At 39.7% G+C, this 24,713-nt stretch overlaps 1 protein-coding gene across 7 annotated transcripts in view; it reads right to left on the bottom strand.

The window, feature by feature from the left end:
- Positions 1–8,884: 8,884 nt before the first annotated feature.
- slc6a9 (solute carrier family 6 member 9) overlaps positions 8,885–24,713 on the bottom strand; it is a 232,694-nt gene continuing 216,865 nt past the window's right edge. For all 7 annotated transcript variants that reach the window (XM_041208030.1, XM_041208028.1, XM_041208029.1 and 4 more), the window contains 5 exons: positions 21,371–21,505; positions 20,588–20,687; positions 19,078–19,178; positions 16,809–16,979; positions 8,885–13,950 (listed from right to left, as the gene is read on the bottom strand). In XM_041208030.1, the coding sequence (XP_041063964.1) occupies positions 13,717–13,950; positions 16,809–16,979; positions 19,078–19,178; positions 20,588–20,687; positions 21,371–21,505 (741 nt within the window). In that variant the 3' untranslated portion in view covers positions 8,885–13,716. The remainder of the gene's footprint in view (positions 13,951–16,808; positions 16,980–19,077; positions 19,179–20,587; positions 20,688–21,370; positions 21,506–24,713) is intronic.

The following is a 24,713-nucleotide window of genomic DNA, read 5'->3' as shown; positions in this document are numbered from 1 at the left end:
TCCACAAATATTCCCATCCTCAATTATTTAAATGGAGAGAAACTTCAGAATGCTTCAATGGAGAGGGATCTGGGTGGCCTATTGCATGAATCGCTGAAAGCTAGTCTGCAGGTACAGCAGGTAATAAGGAAGGCAAATGGAATTTTGGCATTTATTGCTAAAGGAATAGAGTATAAAAATAGGGAAGTGTTGTTGCAACTGTACAAGGCATTGATGAGTCCACACCTGGAATACAGTGCACTGTTTTGGTCTCCTTACTTGAGGAAGGAAGCAGTTGCATTGGAGGCGGTTCAGAGGAGGTTCATTAGATTGATTCCAGAGATGGGGGGCTTGTCTTGAGGACAGATTGAGCAGTTTAGACCTATGCTCGCTAGAGTTTAGAAGGATGAGAGGAGATCTAATTGAGGTATTTAAGAGGCTAAAGGCGATAGACAAACTAGACATGGAGCGGATGTTTCCCCTTGTGGGGCATTCTAGAATGAGAGGCCATAGTTTTAGGCTAAGGGGTGGTAGATTTAAATCAGAGATGAGGAGGAATTACTTTTCTCAAAGGGTCATGAATCTGTGGAATTCACTACCTCACAGTGCAGTGGATGCCGGGACGCTGAATAAATTTAAGGAGGAGATAGACAGATTTTTAATTAGTAACGAGTTGAAAGGTTATGGGGAGAGGGTGGGAAATTGGAGCTGAGGCTGAAATGAGATCAGCCATGATCATATTGAATGGTGGGGCAGGCTCAAGGGGCTGAATTGCCTACTCCTGCCCTGGTTCTTATGATGGAGGAGGTCACCACATCAGTGCAAAAGATAAGGCTGAAGCACTTGCAACAATCTTCAGCCAGAAGTGCTGAGTGGATGATCCATCTTGGCCTCTTCCAGAGGTCCCCACTATCTCAGATGCCAGTCTTCAGCCAATTCGATTCACTCCACGTGGCTGAAGGCATTGGATATTGCAAAGGCTATGGGCCCTGACAATATTCCGGCAAAAGTACTGAAGATTTGTGCTCCAGAATTTGCTACGCCCCTAGCCAAGCTGTTGCAGTACAGCTACAACACTGGCATCTATCTGGCTATGTGGAAAATTGCCCAGGTATGTCATGGACACAAAAAGCAGGACAAATCCACCCTAGGTAATTACTGCCCCATCAGTCTACTCTCGGTCATCAGTAAAGTGATGGAAGGGGTCATCAACAGTGCTATCAAGTGGCACTTGCTTAGTAATAACCTGCTCAATGATGCTCAGTTTGGTTTCCGCCAAGGTCACCCAGATTCTGACCTCATTACAGCCTTGGTGCAAACATGGACAAAAGAGCTGAACTCCAGAGGTGAGGCGAGAGTGGCTGGCCTTGACATCAAGGCAGCATTTGACTGAGTGTGGCATCAAGAAGCCCTAGCAAAACTGGATCCAGTGCGAATCAGGGTGAAAACTCTGTGCTGGTTGGAGTTATACTTAGCACAAAGGAAGATGGTTGTGGTTGTTGGAGGTCAATCATCTCAGTTCCGGGACATCACTGCAGAAGTTCCTCAGGGTAGTGTCCTAGGCCCGATCACCTTCAGCTGCTTCATCAATGACCTTCCTTCCACCATGAGGTCAAAAGCGGGGATGTTCACTGATGGTTGCACAATGTTCAGCAACATTCGTGACTCCTCAGATACTGAAACAGTCCAGGTCCAAATGCAGCAAGACCTGGACGATATCCAGGCTTGGGCTGACAAGCGGCAAGTAACTTTTGCACCACACATGTGCCAGGCAATGACCATCTCCAACAAGAGAATCTAACCATTGTCCCTTGAAATTCAACAGCATTACCATCGCTGAATCCCCCACTATCACCATCCTGCGGGTTACCATTGACCAGAAACTGAACTGGATTAGCCATATAAATACTGTGGCTACAAGAGCAGGTCAGAGGCTAGGAATCCTGCGGTGAGTAGCTCACCTCCTGACTCCGCAAAGTCTGTCCACCATCTACAAGGCACAATTCTTGAGTGTGATGGAATACTCTCCTCTTGCCTGGATGAGTGCAGCTACAAAAACACTCAAGAAGCTCGACACAATCCAAGTCAAAGCAGCCTGCTTGATTATCCACAAACATTCACTCCCTCCACCACTGACAAACAGTGGCAGCAGTGTGTACTATCTTCAAGATGCACTGCAGAAATTCACCAAGGTTCTTTAGGCAGCATCTTCCAAACTCACGATCACTACTATCTAGAAGGGCAAAGGCAACAGATACATGGGAACACCACTGCCTGGAATTTCCCATCCAAGCCACTCACCATCCTGGCTTGGAAATATATCACTATTCCTTCACTGTCGCTGGGTCAAAATCCTGGAACTCCCTCCATTACAGCACTGTGGGTGTACCTACACCACATGGACTGCACCAGTTCAAGAGTACAGCTAACCACCACGTTCTCAAGGGCAATTAGGGATGGGCAATAAATGCTGGCCTAGCCAGCGATGCCTACACCTGTAAAAGAATAAAATAAAAGCCAATCACCTTCCTGACTTGGAAATATATCACCACGTTCCTCCTCTGTCGCTTGGTCAAAACATCTAATAACAACATGCTGGACTAAAACAGTACTATAAATATAATGAAAAAAGACTTTTATTTTTAAGGATTAGACTTGATGAATTTTTATTAATTTTTTGTTTTTGGTACATAGAATGGGGATATTTTCCATAAATGGTATAATCTATGAAAATAAATTTCCATCATTCTGTAACCTTGAAATTGCTCTCGTATTTCTTCATCAGTTTAGCCACATTTAAGATTCCCTGTCAACTGCCTAAAAGGAATGTTAGGCTAGGCCTGGCAACTCTGGACATAACCCTGGAGGTTTCATTACATGATACCTAGTCATGTGACACCCAATTTCTGCACATTGCAAAAGTTTTTGGCCCTCCCATATAAAGGTTGGGTCCCCTGTAGTTCACTGCCTTTACCCACAGTTTCTTCATAAATCTGTGCATTAACAAAGTGGAGGTGAGGTTCCAGGACCAGATACACAAGAAAGGACCAATAAATGTACTGTTAAATTCATTGAGCATGTAACAGGAGATGGTTGCCAGATTTCCATGTTATTTCCTTGTAATTTAGCTAATCTTCTCAAACAATTGATGCATTTTCTGCATCATATAAGTTATTAGTCATAGTCCACAAAGGACCATGGGCATTTCTCTCTCTATTAGAGATAGACAGTTGGTTATATATCGTTTGAGGGCCACCACTCTGCAAGCATGAGGCAAGGGGAGAGGGCATGCTGCCATGAACTACCACAGCCCATACTGGGATTGAACGCACACTATTGTCATTCTGCATCATGCTCCAGCTAACTGAGCTAACCGACTCCCACATATGCCTTTTATCATTGTCCTGCGGCGAGTAACTCACCTGGTGACTGCCCAAAGCCTGTCCATCATCTACAAGGCACAAGCCAGGTGTGTGATGGAATACTCTCCATTTGCCTGGATGAGTGTAGCTCAAACAACACTCAGGAAGCTTGACACCATTCAGGACAAAGCAGCCCACTTAATTGGCACCCTTATCCACAAATATTCACTCCCTTCCTCACCAACACACAAGATGCACTGCATGAACTCACCAAGACTCCTTAGACAGCACCTTTCAAACCCACGATCACTATCTAGAAGGACAAGGGCAGCAGATACATGGGAACACCACCACCTGCAATTTCTCCTCCAAGCCACACACCATCCTGACTTGGAAATATATCGCCGTTCCTTCACTGTCGCTGGTTCTCCCTCCCTAACAGTACTGTGGGTGTACCTACACCACATGGACTGCAGTGATTCAAGAAGGCAGCTCACCACCATGTTCTTGAGGGCGATTAGGGATGGGCAATAAATGCTGGCCTAGCCAGTGACACCCATATTCAATGAATGAATAAAAAACAATCTCTGCTCCATGTCCACCCATTGTCTTATTATTAGTCCTGTTATTATTTCGTTATTAGCTCTGATAATCAGCATATTTCTTCTCCACCCAATCATTTTTAAAATTTTCTTGTGAATGTGGTTCCCCTTTTCCATTGCACTCCCACCCCCCATTTCCTTTTCCTCAACCCTTGTGGCATTCCTTTTTGTAGGGGTCAGCCTTAAGCATCGATATTTTCCATTTCTTGGAGGTGCTGCCTGGCGTGCTGAGCATTTTCAATCATTTTCTGCACAATGGGTCTTTATTTGAGATTGCAATGCATTTGTAATTTCTTCTCTTTATTTCTGCCTCTGGCTTGAGGCAGGGCAGGAATTAAGAATCTGGGTCAAGAAGATTCGCAAATGCATAGTGCGGATGCAAAAGAAATTTTCTCCTGGGTCACTATTAATTCTTTTAACACATTTAAAAAATATCCTCCCACCTTAAAGATAGAGTGAAATTGCAAGACAGGACAAGTAGCTAAGTATCAGAGGTGACCGTTAGCGGTCTTTAAAATTATGAAGGGGTTTGGTAGGATAGGTTTTGAGAAGACGTTTCCACTTATGGGTTGGGTTCTAACACTAGGGGACATTAATATAAGATATCATAAATCCAATAGGAAATTCAGGAGAAACCTCATTACCCGAAGATATGTAAGATTATGGAATATACTATCACATGGAAGTAGTTGACGTGAATTTCATTTAACTGAGCACATGAGGGTGAAAAGAATAAAAGAATATGCCATTAGGGTTAGGTGAAATAAGAGGCAACTTGTGTGGAGCATAAACACCAGCAGAGAAAAATTAAACTGAATTGCCCATTTGAGTCAATTCCATGTAATTTACCTTCTGAAATAAAAACAGAAAATGCCGGAAAAACTCAAGCTTAATGTTTTGAGCTCGAGCTCTGAAGAAGTCATACTGTCTCGAAACGTTAACTCTGTTTCTCTTTCCACAAACCTGCTGAGCTTTACCAGCATTTTCTGTTTTTACTTCAGATTTCCAACATCTGCAGTGTTTTGCTTTTATCTTAATTTACCTTCAGGACTGGTTGCATCAAATGTGCAGGGTGAATAGCTGATTTACTGAAAGGACCATTGTACCTGAATGTACACGAGTCAACTAGCCATACAAACTTTTCTTCCCGTTGTCAGCAGCTGCACTTGGATGATAAGTAGCTGATTCCAGGAGATTCTTGAATGAAGCACGAGTGTTGGGACCCTTCCGTATATTTATGTAAAATTTCCTTTGAAGTTACAGCAGATAATCAGGAGAAGCTAGGAGAAAATTCTTGGCATTTATGCCCAATATTTTGTAATCAATTTACTAATAAATGGCTGGAAAGGTTTTTCAGAATGTAGTGAGAGTGATTGCAATAATTTCCCTTCTCTCCTCGTAGCTGTTTACTTTCTGCGCACTTTCAATTCATAGTTTTGGTAATTTTTGTTTTTGCCAACATTGGTTCAAATTAAATTTTGTCAAACAACACTAAAGTATATATTTTTTTATGTATGAATGCCAATGCTTGATGTGGCAGGTTTTGTAAGAAGTCGAGAGGGCCTAGTAGCTGAGGGATCCTAAACCCAGATTTATATATTGAGACTAAAACATAATCCAGAGTCAAATCTATTCATATAGACAGAACAAGTTGGACCCAACATTTAATAAACTTTCCCTCTTGTGGAATTGAGTTAATTGCTGCGGCTGATCCAACGTGAATATTGTCTGCAACGTGGATCAGCCCTAATGTTGTCCGTTTGATTTAACAAGTCATGTCTATTATAGGATGGATTGGATACCCCTCCTGTTGGGCTTGGTACACTCTTCAATCATTTAGCTCTATTTATAAGTCCCCACATATTTCACCCACTGGGATTTAGTTATCAGGCAATGAACTTCCTCTGCAACTGCAGCCAGAGTTGTGAAAACACTGGGAAAAATTCAGAGGTTCTTCTGCTAAAATTATGGGGACAAGAGGGAGAAATGCAAAATTTCAGTACCACACCCTCCCCCAACTTACGAATAGAGGGATGCTAAGATCACAATCATTGGCAGTGATAGTATCTAACACAATAACTGCCAGATCTCTACCCTGTACAGGTCCATTTTAAAAGGCTGGTCAGGAACTGTAGATTAACAGCTCCAACAACAGTCAAGAAGCTTGACACCAACTAGGACAAAGCAACCCTCCTGATTGGCACCCCATTCACAAACAATCATTCCCTCCACCACTGACACACAGTGGCAGCAGTGTGCACTGCAAGAACTCACCAAGGCTCCTTCGACAGCACCTTCCAAACCAATGACCGCTACCACCTGGAAGGACAAGGGCAGCAGACACATGGGAACACTACCACCTGGGAGTGCCCCTCCAAGTCACACACCATCCTGACTTAGGAACTATATCACTGTTTCTTCACTGTCGCTGGGTCAAAATCCTGGAATGCCCTCCCTAACAGCACTGTGGGTGTACCTACATCACATGGACTGCAGCAGTTCAGAAGGCAGCTCACCATCACCTTCTCGAAGGCAATTAGGGATGGGCAATAAATGCTGGTCCAGCCAGCGAAGCCCACATCCCGTGAATGAATAAAAAAAGCTGCTGTATCAAAATTCTGAATGATTGCTTCATCCTGCCTGGGGGGAAAAAAGTGTTGCTGAACCTTAAGCCGAAGTGTATATTTCACACTTATCCTGCAGTCCACCTAACTAAAACCCACAATGGGTAAAGGTCCACCCCGACGTAGTCTTATGAGGTCATTGCCTTAGCTTATCCTACTCATCAAGGTGGTAATAGTAAGTGTTGAGAAGTGGGAATCTCCGAAACCTGAGGGCAAGATTTCCCATGTGCATTATGCAATGACATCTTAAAACTGTTCATGAAGAATGGCTTCATAATTTGACTGCTCATATTGTCAGGATCAATCACTGCCAAATTTCCAGTATTATTCCCTCTGCTATCTCAATAATGTGTTTTCACTAACCCTTCAGACAAACTCTTTCTGTTAAACTGATGTGATTTTTAAAAATGTCCCACACTGTTAGTTCATATTGCCTTTCTGAACAAGACTTCCAATTTCAGGCCAAATTATGGGCAGGTTGTTTTAGTACCATCAACACTCAATTTTGTTATTTTAAATCATATGTAAACACACTGATTTTTTTCAAGTAATATCTTCCTTTCCAGATTTTACATGCCATACTTCTTGGGAAGTAAAGCACCTGATTAGTCTGGTGACAAAACACAAGGATAAGCACCTAGTATTTTGGTCATTAAAAAAACAAATAAAAATACTGCTGGTTAATTACTATTTTAATTCACATTTCTGACAGATTCTAAAATAAGAATTCTGGAATCTACAGGTTCCATTTTAAAGCTTTGCTGGGTTTCAGTTTGTCAATGAGTAAAATTTACAGCAGATTTTTTGATGTAACGAACACTGTGCTCACAAGCTGTCCTGTGACACTAGCCCTCCAGCACCAGTTGTAGTGAATGTAGGGCCTGTTGCATAAAAGCAGCCATTCTGCCACAGGGAAGTGGCAAAATTAAACAGCAATTTTGTTTTGCTCATTTTTTCCCCCTGCCAATTCAGGTGAAGAGTATTATATTGGGGAATGCAAATGGTCTCAAAACTCAAACATATTAAGCATAGTATGGGTTAATCTGTCACATATTCACTAAAACCCAAGCTTGGGGAAATCATTCTACTTCCTACTCCAGCTCGCCACTAAGTGATGCAGAGTTATGTTAAGTTATGGATACTTGTGCATGGTAGACTTGTGGCCATTTAGAGCAGGGTGAGGTCAGCCCAAGCTCATTTCACTTTGACATCAGAAGGAATTGATCATTCCTGGGCTGGCCCAGAGCTGAAGGGATAAAGTTTTGATCCATCATGTCACCAAGTCCACCAACTCAATGACAGTGAAAGAGACTTGGTTCTCCCTGCCGCCTCCAGCACCCAAAATATGTATCTTCTCCACATTTTCCTAATACATACAGACCTTTCAGTTAATTGCACGCACTGTAACTGAAGCCTCGCTCCATAGTAAACTCATATGTATCTGAGAGGCATCATTTTAGGGATAGCAACTATCTGTGGCAGGAAGTCGGATTGAATGTGAATTTATTACTTCATTTCATCAAATAACAAGTTCCTAATCTGATGTCTAATGGTGCCACATGGCTGTAAAGATAGTCCACTCATACTCAACAGCACAAAAGTAATTCAAAGGGTGACTTAATGTGGGCCATTCCATGCACTCTTCAGTATTTTCCCATTGTAAAGTGACACTGCCTGAGGCTCGAGTTGTTGAAAAAAATTTAATTGTATTTTCAGGTCAGTCAACTTTTTGCCTGAAGGAAAAGTCATCTACACTGGGCATCAATGATTTCAGATACAAGTCTAAATTAAATACATAGAGCTCACAGGAAAATCCCCTTTTTTGACAAACCACTACACAAAGAAGGTGCTTCTACCTCCCAGGAATATGGCAACTAGAATACTGTGGAATCACAGCGAAACCTGGTTACCACTATCTCAAAAAGGGGGAAGATGATAACTAGTCATATAGTTATCAGGATCGTTGCTCTTGTTATTAAGGTTTAGGGCCTAACTTGAGCATACTTCAGCAACAACTGGGCCTAGGAAGTAGAGGTGGAGAGAAAGTTTGTTACAATTGATGATTTGCAATGAAAGGTATTGTTACAAGGTGGTATTGACTTGTGGAAATCTCACTTCTTAAGTTTGCGATTTCACCCAGTGATAAGTATTTTTAAGAGCCTAAACATTAGTATATTAAATGCATGAGAAACAAATTAGAGTCATGAACAACAGAAACAAAATCAGATCTCATGTTGAGATGTGAACATTTTACAGAATTCAATAATGTCTGATTTATGCAACTGACCCCAGAATGAAAGAGATTTACACAACTAAGTAGCTTCTTTAATATATATTTCTCTCTTCTCCTAAACACTGAAAGAATCAAGTAAACTGTTCATATAAGACTACAGATTACAGTCACTTGAAACAATATACACTATCAAGAAAATACTGTGTACACAATTATAGTTCTCATTTTGAGCTATTGGCACATTGGAAAGTAAAAACTTCCTTTGTTTTTCAGCACATACATCTAAACAGGAAAGCAAGGCGGTGCTCAACTTAAATTGTACATTAAATACAGCATGAGTGTTTTATATAGATCAAAGTCAGAGGTAGGAAGGAGGCACAGGTTACAAAGGTCTTTTCCAATAACCTTTGCTGAATGAAAACATGAATGCGCCATTCAGAAAAGGCGAAAGAAATGGACATTTGCTAGGTACGATGGAACACTTGATAGATTACAAATCTACATATTTACAGCTATAAATAGGTAGAAGGTTGAAAGGATTGGCAACTGTGAGAAAGAGATAGAGGAAGTGCATGCACAGAAAACAAACTGAACAGAGAGTAATGAGAACATTTAAGTGAACCAGGAACATGATTCAATCCAGATCATTGCTTCAACTATAAAGGTGTGTGCTTGAGTGAACTTCACTGAAGAGTGAACATCGTTATATAACCATCCCTGCGCCCCCTCACCAAATCAAGACGTATCAATGCGGTGTAAAACATGGATATATTATGACACCCGTGTGACCCTTTAATCTGCTCTGCTGTGTGTCATGGAAGGAGTCATGTGGTGTTGCTGTGATGTTTTCTAGGTTTGAACAGCCCAAGGTCTGCAGCAGTGCAAACATCATCTAGGGAGAGATGTCATTCTGAATGTATGTGTAAACATTTCGAACATATAATAACCGGAGACATGAACCTGAATTTTCCATTCAGTGTTATTTTAATGCAAGTGGTAACCCAGTAAAACTAATATATTTAATTTTAAAATGTTTAACTGCTGGCATTAAAATAGCAGATTAGAGAATCTTAAGTTCTGATATCTATGAATGGAGCAGCATTGGCACTGGTGAAAGTTATGTTTGCTGGGGTTTGGTTGGCTATTACTTTCACTGCTGCAGGAATGAAGCAAACATGCAACTGACATAAATGTCAAAATTTATTGAGCTGTTAGTGACTAAATATTTCCTTATCAAACCAAATTCATACCAGTCAACCCTTACTGAATTAACCTTAATCATCCCGCACATTTTGCTTAGTTATCTGACAGATAAAAAATTTTCATAAGCCACGGTTTGTCATTGAGTGTTAATACTAATTAATTAATAACATATCGATGTTATAATAATTTAGAGTCACTGTGTCAGGAACCATATAGACTTAAACCACCTTGATCTAGCTTCCTTAAATTTAAACATAAAGTGCGATCAATGGAACCACGTGAGAAAATACTTCTCCCTACCGTTTGCTAATAAAGGTCAGTGAATTGCAGGCTACAATTTTCTCAATATGAGTTAAGGGCTAGTATATGTAGTTCGAGATATAATAGAACACATATTGATTAATTTTTTTGGTTGTATTTGTAAACTGTTCTCCCTTGGGTTATAAACGTGATTGAATATGTTGTATGGCCTGAAGGCATGAAACCTATGTTATATTGGCTTGACAGGTGAGAGTCTAATTGTACACTCTTCAGGTCTCTTCTAGATCAAAGAAGAATGACTTGCATATATATGGCGCTTTTCGTGGCCTCAGGACGTCCCAAAGTGCCTTACAACCAACAAAATACTTTTGAAGTACAATGATGGCCAGAAAACTGAATTGAAATCCCTGCTCTTTTCCAAAATAGTGCCATGGGATCTTTTACGTCCACCTGAAAGGAAGACGGGTCTTAATTTAACGTCCTATCCAAAAGACGGCACCTTCAACAATGCAGCATTCCTTCAGTACTGCAATGGAGCATCAGCCTAGATTTTATGCTTAAATCTCTGGAGCAGGACCAGAAACTATAACCTCTGACTCTGAGGTTACTATTACCCTCAACTGGAATCAATATATGCACGTTATTGATTGATATGGGCTGATAAGTCAATTGCCTGGCCTAGATTAAATCCCATGTTGAAAAGTATAAAAGAACAAACTTGGATGATGTGAGTGACTTTAGGACAGAATGAAAAAGGGAAAGGGATAGAAAGGAGAACAGGGAAAGAAGCAAATTAATCTGCAGCTTCATAATGGCAATATCTACTCTGTTATATTACATATTTCCATGTAATCAAGATTTCACATTATCAAGCAAATGCAATGGAATCTACATAAATGTGTATCACAGCCAGGCACAGAATCCCATCATGACCATTCCCATCATGCAAGCATTCCGATTTAAACATAATTCTGTTCCAGAAACTGAATCCTAATGGAACATTCTCATTTCTTTCCATTATATGGAAATTCCCAATCCGATCAAAATTTGGATCCAAGCACGTCATTTCTTGGCATAAACCCATTCTGGATTTGTTAGGTTAGGACTGGAATGCACACTGTACAATTTAAGCACTTAACACATAATTTGACACATCAACGCAACTGTACATGGGTTTTAAAGAGCCACCTTTGGCTCTAAATAATGAGGTGACCCATTTTGTTACAACTTGGTTTGTGGGAAAATACAAGTTTCAAAGCAGCAAAGGAAATATCATCTGCTTGTGCTGTTCTATCCTTACACTGAGCCCTGCAGGTTTATGAACATCTTCTCCCTTTTGTTCTGTATTATTTTAAATTACCGTGTGCACGTTTTAACTCTGGCCTATAATGGATGCAGAGTTGAAAGTGAGCCCATAAAACTGGCAATTGGGATCCTATAACAGGCAGAATACTTCAAGTTGCATGTACTGCCTCCTGGCAGTTATTTGGACAAGCATGTGGGTGTCCATTTAAAGGTCTTCTGAAAGTTGAATCAGACACACTTCAGGTGTCAAAAGGGGTGTGTAAGGTGCCCAAACAATTATAAATAGGTGAGTGGTAGTTGACAATCACTCACATTGTTTTTAAACAGAGTTTTTTACTCTCAGGGAAGTTTATTTTCTGAAAGTATTCTAATACAGTTGGTAGGTAAAAGTTTCTGCAGCATTTCTAGTTTTCCTAACTCCCCCACCCACCCCCAGACCCCCTCCATCTCCAGCACTGTTATAGATCCATAATGCAAGAGAAGCAGTGGACCTGTGCTTCAGATACTTTTAGTACCAGTTTTAAAAAGGTATTTAAAGGAACCTAGGTTAAAAAAGATTGGCAAGTTGCCATTTCTGACTGGTTGTCACTTTTGCATTGGGTCCCTCTTTGCTCCAGGATTTCCTGTACCATGACTCCTAACATCTAATTAGCTTTTGTTTTCCAAAATAGATTTTCAAGAAAAAAGAATTGGACAACTTTTGAACGGCAATTACAGCTTTTTAACAACTACTGCCACCCAATAACCCATCTCTAGAATGTCAGTGTCCTTCCTGCATGAAATGTGCTATGGGCTAGAAGTGCTGTCTAGATAATTAAATGAACTGGCTTTGTATTGTGGGGCCTAATCAGCTTGCAGCTCCTCAAGATATGGCCAGCGTTTAATGTGCCAAGAATGCATTATCAGCCCCAGTCTCTTTGTCAAACTTTTCATTAACACATCATTGCCTCTTTCTTCAAGTCCATGCAAAACTTTGATAACAACTGTTGTGTTGGTTAATCACCACTCAAACAGTGCATATCAGGTAAACAATAGGTTAAAGTATGTCACAGGGTTGTACCAATAGATTTGGAAAAGTGAGCATTTGAAATATCAAAATGATCAAATATGCATGCATCTCTGACACTGTGTTGGACATGCACACTGTATCGTTGGTTTACTTGCATTGACTCTCTTCTGTAGTGGTACTGATAATGTAGAGCGCATCTGAGCATGGTACTGATGGTCAAGTCACCATTACAAACAAGAAGAACTATTTCAGTGACAGGCCACTTTTTGTGGATGGATAAAAAACATTCAATTATCTATTGTCTCCAAAAGCTGCAGCTGTACAAATGGTTTAGGATTCAGAAAAACTGACCTAAATACATGTAAAATACCTTGTTATCTGTGTCTTCTGTAAAAGCTATCATGGAAACTGCTTAATATGGTGATACTGCTTAATATATAGATATATATATATATATATATATATAGATATATCAAAACATTAGAAATGCAGGCAAAAAAGGTACAAAGCTACCACATACAGTGATCAGAGTAATTTGTATCTCCAAGATAGTTTGGCTCGGTAAACAGTTGGTCACTTTAAAATGTGCAGTCACAAATTTCCTATAAAATGGGCATTATCTTCAGCTTCTTTCACTAATCGTCCTTTCATCTTTTCTATTATTTAATAACTATTGTGATATAAAACTTGATGTTGGTAAAACGCAGTGCTATAGTGTGGGGTAGATAGGCACAAACAGATGTTCAAAAGAAATAAGACAGCCAGAGAACTAAAAGCTATATTGTGACTGGGAAATTTTTTGACCAACTATCAGTTGTACTAACGTACAAATAGTATGTACACAAAGTACTGCATTCCACAAAATGACACCAAAAATAACTGATTTCTGAAAAAAATCAGGTTTAAATATTAAGTTATGAGATTCTATTGATAACTATAAAAAAAAATGAAAAGAAAAAAGAAAACACACATACCTGAAAAAAATCAATTAAGTTGTGTTGACTACTTGTCAAATTCCATAGATCAGATAAGAAATTAAAGGGAAAGAACCTTTCGCCAGAAGTAAAGGCTCTATTTCCCAACCAACCCCCACCCCACAAACCCAATTAAGTGTCTTCTTTGATTTAAAGGACTTTGACTACACATTAGGCTCCTGTGTTCTGGCAGAACCATTGCTGCCCTGTATGGTGAGGTTATGTTCTATATTTTCTGTTGGTAGTTGCTCCTTCTCTCGCTCTTTATCTGGATTCAGTTGTTGAATTTCAAGGTTGAACTCATAGGATGGGCTGCCCACTGTTGCGTATCGGTCAGTACGGTGCTCCAATAAAGTAGGTCCCCAGTCCTTGCTTGGTTTATTTGCATTTTTCACACGCTGTCAAAGAAATAAAGAGAGACTCGGTCAGGTTGAACTGGGTTCGTGAGCTGTGCCAACTGATATTACAAAAGAGGAATTCTGATCACCGCTTAACTGACTTGCCAAATTAGCTTGAATTAATATAACTATTATATAATACTCAGACTATTCCTCCCTATCTAGTTTCTGCAGATTTACTTGTCTAAATTCTTCTAGAAAGAAACCTATTTCAAAGTGAATATTTAGATCAGGCATTGTTTCATTTGGAACGATCATTAACAAATTTAGCCAGATCATAACAAGCCAATATTTACTATAGTTAGCTAAAATGTATGTGTAAAATACAAATGCCTAAATAAGAAGCCTTTTAAAACTGGATTAAAAAAAAAGTTTGGTCTATTATGACATTTTTGGCAAGTCATAGGGCAGAATTTTTACCTCGGCGGGTGGGCACGCGCCTGGCCTGCTTGAGCGTAAAATGATGTGCGTTGACATTGGGCAAGTGTCCCGACAGCAACACGCAGTTGTACAATATTTCAGTCGATGGGTGCTCGGGGGAATCGGCAGCAGACTTACCGACAATTAAAAGGTCTATTAAGGCCATTAAAGAGATAATTAACTTAAATTTCTCGCTGCCCGTCCAACCTTACGGTTGGCGGGCAGGTGAAAAGGCCAAGAGGTCTTTGCACTTTTTAGGTAACCTCGTCCACGGGCAGGATGAGTTTTCCAACAGCAAATAAAAATAAAATAAAACATTTTACATTTGATTTATAACATGACCCTGCTCATGTGACAGAGTCACATAAGGGGACAGGTTCTATAACATTTTAAAAATCTTTATTTGTTTTTTGAAAACTGTTCATCTACCTGAGGCCGCCCTGTGCATTCGGGCACATGCGCAAAGTTCGCATTCGCACTCTTTCCCTGCCCACATAGGTAGCGCTGCCCCGCGTGTTTCACGTTAAGGCCCACCAGTGTGAAACCGCAGCCTGGCCACCGAGCCTGCCCAACAAGGGCAAAATTCCGCTCTTAGAAATTCTGACCTTAACGCAGGGCGGGAGGGAATGGTTAGCCTGTGCCCTTAGTGCAAAGTTCAGGCTCGTTCCCATCTCCACTTGGCTGGCTCACCTTGCAGCTATTTTACGGCTGCCGGGCCGTTATTGGCTTTAGTCAAGACTTGGGCTCCCAATGGTGAGGAATCCCAGCTCCATAAAGCTGGCCAATCAAATGGTTAGCAACTCTGCAATCCCAGCAGCCACTGAGTCCACAAAGAAGAGGAGTTTATGGAGCCTGGACGAAGAGTAGCCCAGAGTTTCCTGGGACCAGGTTGGCAGATCCCAGCAAATGAGACAAGGGGCTGGAGATGTGAGGGGAGGAAGGAGGGGAAATGTGTGGGGGTGGAAGGATACCTTGGGGTGGCCTCCTTTGGGCATAAAGTTCCCTAACAGGAGGGATCCTTCCTCTCAGCCTGCAACAAGGCCACCTGTTTTCATGTGGCAATGTGGACACTTGGCACCAGCCTCCCCCACCCTGGATAAAATCTAGGAGGACCTTAAAGGGACATTAATTGGCTACTTAAAGGCTTCAACTCACCCACCAGTGAGTGGGTCATCCAATGCCTACCCTACTGTGGGTAAGATACTCATGGAGGCAGATAGATGGTGGGCACAACACTGCTGCCATGGCACGCAATATTATGCACCCAGCACTTGACAATCCTGGGGCCTGAGTTTTCAGCTGAAGCAAATTCTAACATTACAACAATAAAACTCGAAAGTAGCTTTATTACTGTAATGTTAACCCTATGCAACTCAAATAGATATTTAATAGCAAGTTTAAATAAGAAAAACTTAAGATTTTACTTGTTCTGCCCCTTTTTCATATTGTTTATTTATTTCAGTTAATTATTTAACTTGTCTTTTCTCCCCAGTATAACATTTCCATTTTATCTTCAGTATTGTCCTCAGTTTTATAGAAAGAAAGACCTGCAAATGGTGGCGGGCCCTGTTTCGGCAGCGGAGTTTGGCTGCCCGCCCGTCACTGAGTTGGTGGGGCCCGCCCACCCATCATGGTAAGAATTCTGGCCAGTGTTATGCGATATTTTCTGTCCACCTGAGGGGGCAAACATGGCCCTGGTTTAACTTCTCAAAGAAAGACACCACTTCTGACTGTGCAGCACTACACTGATACTGCACTGAGTGTCAGCCTAGTTAATTTACGCTCGGGTGCTGGAGTAGGACTTGATGCACAAGCTTCTGACTCAGAGGTGAAAATGCTACCAGCTGAGTCATGACTGCCAGCTGCAGTTGCTAAAACAGAAGGAAAAATTAGAAGCAATGGGGAAAGTGAACAGTAGGATCACTTGGCTAATCTCTAGCATAACAGGATTGAGTTACACAAAATGACTGCAGAAAATGGGGTGCTTTCATTTGGAAAGAAAGCAACATTTATATAAAGTATAAAAGATATTAATTGGTATAGATAAAGTTTGTCTGAGCTTTGCTTCGAAGAATGACAGAATACAGGAACAAGGGACAGGGGTAGAACTGTTGAAAGGAATGTTCAAAGCCCATAAGAAAGAATGTCTTCATGTAAAGGACCATCAACATTTGGGGCAGATATAATATCATTGCATGGTTTTACAATCTAACGCCTTCTTAAACAGGAGTCATTGGAACCCCTGAATCTTCCCTTTACCCTAGAAATGTGCAGGCCTTTAAAAGCCAAGTCTGGCATCATCTAACCTCCAGTTTGTTATTTATTTTGTCTTCTCTCCTAATCATTTAAATTTCACTTAGATTTCTCAATTTAATGAAAAATATGCTACTTACTCTGGGTGCATGTAATGCAATCAATTTGCTAATTTGTCTACTCACCTCCCAAAATGTGGAGCCTTCTGACATGCATATCTTCCAAATGGCATAAAATGGGATGCAGATTACTGAGGAGAGTGCCATCAAGATACCGAGTGTGATAGCCCAGGATGGATAGATGTAGTCATTGTAACTGATGGGTTTATACTGGACCACAGTGAACACCAGTATGAACTGGAAAAATCAAATAAATATATGACTGAGTTCACTCAGATCTAAAGGGTTATACTTAATAACAATCCTGATAAAAACAAATTCTATTTAAGAGCAAGTTTCTCAAGGTGAGATTTGTTCTTATTCATTTAAATGAGCTCAAATTACTCTTGGAGTGAGCTATCCCTCCCAAAAGAAATCTGTTCTCTTCAGGCTGTAATGTAATCTAGGGCAGGATCTTTAGGTCGGTGAGCAGGGGGCAGGGCCCGCTCATCGACGCATAAAATAACGCGAGATGACGTAGGGCGGAACTCCCGATGTCACCCCGTGTCATTTCCATTTTCACGTCACAGGGGGCGCAGCCGAGTCAGCTTGTCATCCATAGGTGGGATGAGGTTTCATGAGGGTTTTCTACATATTTAATAAATGTTTGAGTTAAAGTGATGGACATGTCCCAACTCATGTGATAGTGTCACATGACAGGACATGTCAGGGAAATGTTTTAAACATCTACCTTTAAAGTTTTAATTCTGAGCCGACCTCCCTGAGGCAGCACTTAGCCTCAAGGAGATCTGTGCGCTCTTCCCCGCGCATGTACAAGAGTGCACGCCCAGCTGAGGGAACACCCCCCCCCGCAGCCCGCACATAGAGCACATAGCACTTCCTGGCGGATGTCACGCTGGGCGGGCCTTAATTGGCCCACCCATGTAAAATGGCGGCATGCCCCCGATCGAAGGTGCACCTGCACTCCCCACCCCGATGGGGAGGAAACTTCTTCCCCTAATGAGAATGTTATATGTTTTAGACAGTTACTCTAAAATATTTTATAGCATTCACCACTTAAGAGGTTTAGAAGCAATTTATCCCATGAGCAAGCCCTGAGTCGGTTAGTTGCAGTAGGTAACAAAAACAGAAAATGATGGAAAAACTCAGCAGGTCTAACAGCTCTGAAGAAGAGTCATACGGGCTCGAAACGTTAACTCTGTTTTTCTCTCCACAGTTGCAGTGGGTAGTGGGGAAGAGTTCCTGATAAAAGAAGTATCTAGTCAACCTTTTATTAGTACACGGAACTTGCTATTGGTAGCAATTGGCTATGTACAATCAGAAGGATCAAACCAGCACAGACATGGTAATGTAGCACACTGTCATCCCTGCACATAGTATAACAGAATGGTAGGAACTGGGTTCCAAATCTTAACTCTTCCCCGTGGTGAGTTCCTGATCTGGCTGTGATATGAGGGGAGATGGTTAACAGGAATCTACAGAAAGAGGGAAAAGACAGTGAGTGATCCTGGGCCATTTCTGCTCCTTCCTAAGTGGCTAGTTAAAAAATGACACAGGCAAAGGCTGGAAGCAGTGCAGTAACTCTATTCAGATGGGAGATGGCGTAATGTAGTGCATTATTTAAACAGTGGAAGGCAAAAAATTGTTAGTAATAGGCTGAGTAAAACAGAATTCCTTCTGTCAATTTCCACACTTCAATCAATGTACACTTGATTCCCACAGAACGATAAGGGCACTTTCTACAAACTTCAATGGGGGCATTAAACTGGTGGTAGTGGATCAATTCACCCCCCACATCACAGATCATTGTTCAACTTCTGTACCCAGTGTCAGTATCATGTATTTGTGGGCTGGGTGTACATAACCAAGATTAGATGCAGGTATATTTTTCTATTGTGTCCCAACAATGTACCTCAAGCACCCGCATGAGAAGAGTAAACCCTGACCCACTGCACAAAAATGGCATTATTCAAGTCCTGAACCAACCATCCTTTTGTGAAGCTATCTAAATAATGCCAATGTGTTGAAAACTATGGCCAGTTCTGTTTATGGAGATTCCAAATTTATGGGTAATTTTGTGGTGTAAAGAGACAATCGTAGTGGGTCCTCATTTCAGTAAATGAGATTAATTTATCCTTACACCCTTATCACCTTCAAAGAGAAAAATCGAATCCCCTGAGCCTGGATAGAATTTGAATCCAGTTTCTGGGGGTGAAGGGACAAGGTTCTAACATCAATACATTTAAGATCAATGTGATTTCTGTGTAAAAATGTGACATATTGCTTTGTGCTATTTTTGAAAACATTTTTATTTATATATCTAACAGCTACTTACAAAAATAATGCTGGGTGACACAAAACGCCAGCAGACTTGGAAGAAGATTGGAGGCGGAAAACCAAGCATCATCTGAACATCCTTGAAATAGTTTTCATGCCCTGATGAATCCAAGAAAGACAATAGTTATTGGTCTACTGAGTAGTGTGTCCAGAGCAGCTCATTTGTTTCCACCCACCGCCCCCCACTCCAACCCCCTTGTTATACTTGCATCATCATCAAGTGATGGCAATAAATTAGTTAAATTTCATCTTACAAATTTGTCCTTTGCAGATTTTAAGTAAACCCTGCTTATAGGTGATAATCAGATAATAAGTAGAAATTTTCCGTTTGCTTTCAAAATGAAACTTTTTTAAAAAAATTACTCAAATTTGGATCAGGAATATCAGTCAGTGTGTCTGCATGTCTTTTTTTGTTGTCCATTAACTGAAGTTTGCATAGTATAATTTGGCCACCAACTTAAAATAAAACAAATGAGTCATCAAATGAATCTGTCAGATTTTGTTCTTCTTTCTTCCACATTTGCACAAACAGATGATCTCTTTTAAAAAAAAACACACAATATAATGTCACTTGAATAAAATTTTGTGTCCTATAGTGTTTTTTCAAATAACTGAAAAGTAACCAAATCAATCTTGTTAAACCCTATCACTTTGTTAGTATAAATGCTGTAGAACTTGTGCACTGTGCATATGCAGACCTTAGGGTCTGCCATCAGTTTCTGTTCTGACTAACAGTATTAAGGCCAAACCCTTTTAGAAGGGCTTGAGACCCTCAAGTAAAACCTCCAACAGACGTACTAAAATACACCAAAAAGAAAAATCAATGGATAAATGTAATCATTTGTGAAGTGTGTAATCTTTAATTAAAATCTTATTTTTGAACATCAGATATTTCAGTTACTGAAAAAAATGGCAGATATTTCTTCAAAAATTATTTTGAGTGATGCAATTGGTTCATTAGCAAATATTATAGAGAAATGTTTATATATGATTTTCTCATTGTAAGATACCTATATAAATGCTTATATACAATTTGCAAGTTTGCAATATTGTTTGAAACTGCTCAAGTACTGATTTGATGATGTACAGCAAAAGTTCATTGGACCTGCTGCTCTCTCATGTTAACTTTTGTTGGTAGAACATAAGAAGATCCCTTGTGTATATACTCAAAGAATGCTGATTAGTAACTTTGAATGAACTACAGAACAGCAATGCAATCAGAGAGTTCAAGTAACACCATAAACTGTGCCAACAAAGCTAGATTTTCCTAAGGATGATGGGGGATAATGTCATACAAATGTAAGAATCATATTTTGAGAAAGGCCATTCAGTCCATCAAGTCTGCTACTTTTGTATACCTTATACAGTCTGCCTGATCAAATGAGCAATATTTGGTTCTCCAGCTTTGTGAGCAACAACAGTCTGTCCTGTTGGACATGTCCAGTTTCTATTTACATTAGGTCAGGTTGGGCTACACAGTGGCAGCATACAGCTCCATTGACACTTACCATAGATGTACATGATGGCAATACACATAATGCAGGAAATCACAACAAGTGAGAAACTGGCTGCATAGTTGTCCATGAGGAGGAGCCAGTAAATGCCAGCCTGCAACAGAAAGACAGGAAAAAAAGGGAATGAACATTTTCCTATCTAAATGAATCCATCTGTGAGATGTGGGGTTTAATCATTGCTCATATTTGTTATTAAATACTTGTTGCCTCTTCATTTACACTAAAATATGGTTAATCACCTTTTTCAAATTAGCTTTCAATTTAATTTGTATTTCATTTGATAATAAGTCATTTTCCTCACAGAATTATATTTTTCTTTTAAAAATATTTTGACTCTATTTGCACAAATTGAGACCAAAAAGGCTAACAGAGCACCAGAGCATTTCAGAATCGTGAAGCATTAGAGACAGATCCTTTCTGTAATATGATGTTTTTTTTTATTTTTTAAATCTGATACAGGAACAAGTTATTGCAGAAATCAGAGAGTTTCAAGCATGTGGTTAAAAATAAATACTAAGTCTTTAAAGAAAAAATAAGCTGAATTAAAAGCAACCTATTTTTGTAATAGAAAAAATATCAGAAATGGTTTATTGCTAAATAAATATGAATGGAAAATACTAATTATGAGGGTACCATTGAACTCTGCTGTGATAATCCATTTCAACCTAGGCCCAATGTTTTCCTCTAACACAAGTTGTTGAAACTGGTTAGTTTTTCTCTGTTAACATAAAAAGGAATAAATCGCTATTTGCACATGTACATTTCCAATGGTCTTACTTGGGTAGTCAGTGGGATTCCCAGAAGAAAGCCAATAATGGCAACTGCCAGAGTCACAAAGGATTTTTGCCTACGGATCCAGTCACTGCCAATTTCATCAACGACAGCAGTGACCAATGTTTCCAACAGACAGAACTGGGGAAACAAACAGAAGCATTACTATTTATTATACAAACTATGTTGTACCATATAGGATAAATGACACTATATGGTCGACTTTATATTCTGTAGTGTGTATTTTTCAAAATAATGCAAGGCATTTAATAAAATGTAATGTATACTCAAAATATGGTGCGAAGTATCAGATATTTTATTCAGGTAGTGGCTAATGAGGAGAAATAATTTACCTCAAATTGAATTCTTGGGACAAATCCCACAAACTTTTAAACTTCCTGCATCCAGTGTGGTTTGCTGCCTGAGTACTGCTCTTCTGCATAACAGAATTTCCTCGGAGCTGCTCCTGCTCAGGGTTCTGCCACACTTCAATTAAGTAACATTGATGAAACAAGAGCATCTCAGAGCAATTTCCTGGACTGAGAGCCAATGTAAATGGAGTGTTACCAAATAACTGTCCTACTCAAGAGTATAATATGGAACAGTGTGCATTGCATTATAGCAAATAGTATATAAATGACATAAATTACATTATACAGCACAGATATTATTAAGTATATAATGCAAAATAATGTACTGTACAGCGTAATATAAGTTACATAATATAATTAAATACACAGTGCGATATAAATGTAAATATCACATTGTGCATTTTAGACACTGCATAATATACTGTAATTATATTTTAGTATAAAGTACATTATATAGTGTAAATTACACTATATAACATAATGCACAGCAACTTATACTATATATTATGTATTACAAACTGTATGTTAAATCATGTATACCAGATTATATCATGCATAGTTATTTTCTGATATTCATTGACTAAGCCAGCACAGAGGGAAGGCATTCAAGCCATCGTGCCTGTGCTGGCTCTTTGAAAGAGCTATCCAATTAGTCCCACTCCCTTGTCCTTTCCCCACAGCTCTGCAATTTTTTCCCCATCAAGTCCTTATCTGATTTCCTTTTGAGAGTCACTATTGAATCTGCTTCTGCCACACTTCACAGTGCATTCCAAATCATAACACACTGCATAAAAGAATTTCTCCTCATCTTGCCTTTGGTTCTTTTGCCAATTACCTTAAATTTCTGTCCTCTGGTTACCAACCCATCTGCCATTGGAAACTGTTTCTCTTTACTCACTATCCCGAACACCCTCATGCTTTTGAATGTCTCTATGAAATCTCCCCTTAACCTTCTGCTCAATGGAGAACAATCCAACTTCTCTAGTCTCTCCACATAACTGAAATTCTGCATCACTTGTCTCATTCTAGTAAATATAAGGATTTGTTATCCTTCCTGAAGTGTGGCACCCAGATTTGGACACAATACTCCAGCTATTCCGCTGTATGGGGGGAAAAAAGCTGGTAATACCTCAGTACTAGCTACAAGATGCCAACATGTTATCTCACATGTACCAAAGTGTATCTGTCAGATGATGGTTAGAAATGATTAAACGTAATGTTGCTATTTAAAAATGTTATCTATACCATATTGGAGCCTGTTTGAGAGTGGAATTATGTGCGGTTATTGATGAGATGTTAATGATGTTGATTGTGACTCAGCCCAGGCATCATGTTAATGGTACTGCAGTATAAGTTTTTTTCCTCCCTGGGGCGGTTTAGTTTTTTTATGCAATGAAAGTGGCCTTGGTGACTGGGCTGACGCCCTGCTCTGCACAGCCATATAAAATCTTTCACAATAGCGTGACTAGTCATGTCAGGTACCATGTCCATCTCCACGGAAGTAAGGTACCGGACTAATAAAAAAAAATGAAATAAAAAATATTTTGTACAATGAAAGGGCTGACATTTCTCACCACCTTCATTGTATAAATAGCAGCATAATGCAATATTTATACAATTCATGAACCCAACGGACATAACACTCTTGTAACTTCCTCATCATGTGTTACCTGGTTGGCTTGTATAAATATCGTATCGCAGGCTACCCGTGGGTATGATCTTTAAAAAAACACAAGAAATTGGGTGAATTTTTGCGCTCATTAAGGCGTGGGCTGTCAGTGCTGGGGCGTTCATTTCTTACTCCTCACACTCAATGTCTGCATTAAGTGCTCCCAGGTCAGCGACAGCATGGAATAGATGCCCAGTAAAATTTCCTACACTTTCCCAACTCATGTTTTATATTCTCAATGTCAGAATATCAACCCTACTGCACCAGTATGACATTTGCATTTCCCACATCAGGGATCATTTTACCTGACTTTGACCTCTGACAAACCAGCAGACAGTAGAGACTTCCATACCATTTGTCTGGGGTGCGTTTCAGTCAAGGTCCCAGAGGTGAAAGGGCAGTTCTGTAACTACATCATACCACCCATTCCTTCAGTCATAAGACATTTTCCATATATACAAATAAATAGACAATATTTTAATGCAATAAGTGCTAGATTATGAAGATGAGTTGCCTCTTGTTTTATGATGCAGAATTGAGAATGTAAATGTCTTCAACAATTCTTATACTTATTTCAAATTTATCTTAAAACAATTTAATTTTGTAAAGCAACAGCAATCTCAATAAGAATGTGATGTGTTAATGTCATGAAAATGAAACATTATTTGAAAATGGCATCATGGTATTTATTACATAGAATTGCATAGATTATAATTAGCACAGAAACAGGCCATTCAGCCCAACCAGCCCATGCTAGTATTTATGCTCTACTTATGCCTCTTTCAATACTTCCTCATCTAACTCTTATCAGCATAGCCGTCTATTCCATCCTCCTTCAAATGCTTATCTAGCTTTCCTTAAATGCATCCATACCATTCCCTTCAACCACTCCGTCTTCTCACCACTCTCTGGGCTAAGATGTTTCTTCCCTATTCCCCCTTTAATGTCTTGGTGACTACCTTGTATTGATAGTGTCTTAATTTTGCACTTCCCCACAAGCGGAACCACTTGCTCTGTGTCTATTCTATTAAACTTTTCATACTTTTAACTACCTCTGTTGGGTCTTTTTATGGCCTCGTTAACTTGTGCTACTACTTTTAGCAATTTGTGTATTTATACTCCAAGATCCCATTCCTCATCAATCCTCTTTAGGTTCTTATTTTTCAAATAATATGTGATTTTTGTTTCTTACCAAAATATGATACTTCACACTTATCTGTGTTGAAATTCACTTGCTAATTATATGACATAATTTACAATAACATATGGCGTTCTCAAAATTTAAGACTGGATCATTGATTTCCGGTCA

The sequence above is a fragment of the Carcharodon carcharias genome, chromosome 16, assembly GCF_017639515.1.
Source record: "Carcharodon carcharias isolate sCarCar2 chromosome 16, sCarCar2.pri, whole genome shotgun sequence".
Lineage (NCBI taxonomy): Eukaryota > Metazoa > Chordata > Chondrichthyes > Lamniformes > Lamnidae > Carcharodon > Carcharodon carcharias.
This window is presented reverse-complemented; position numbering and strand designations above follow the sequence as displayed.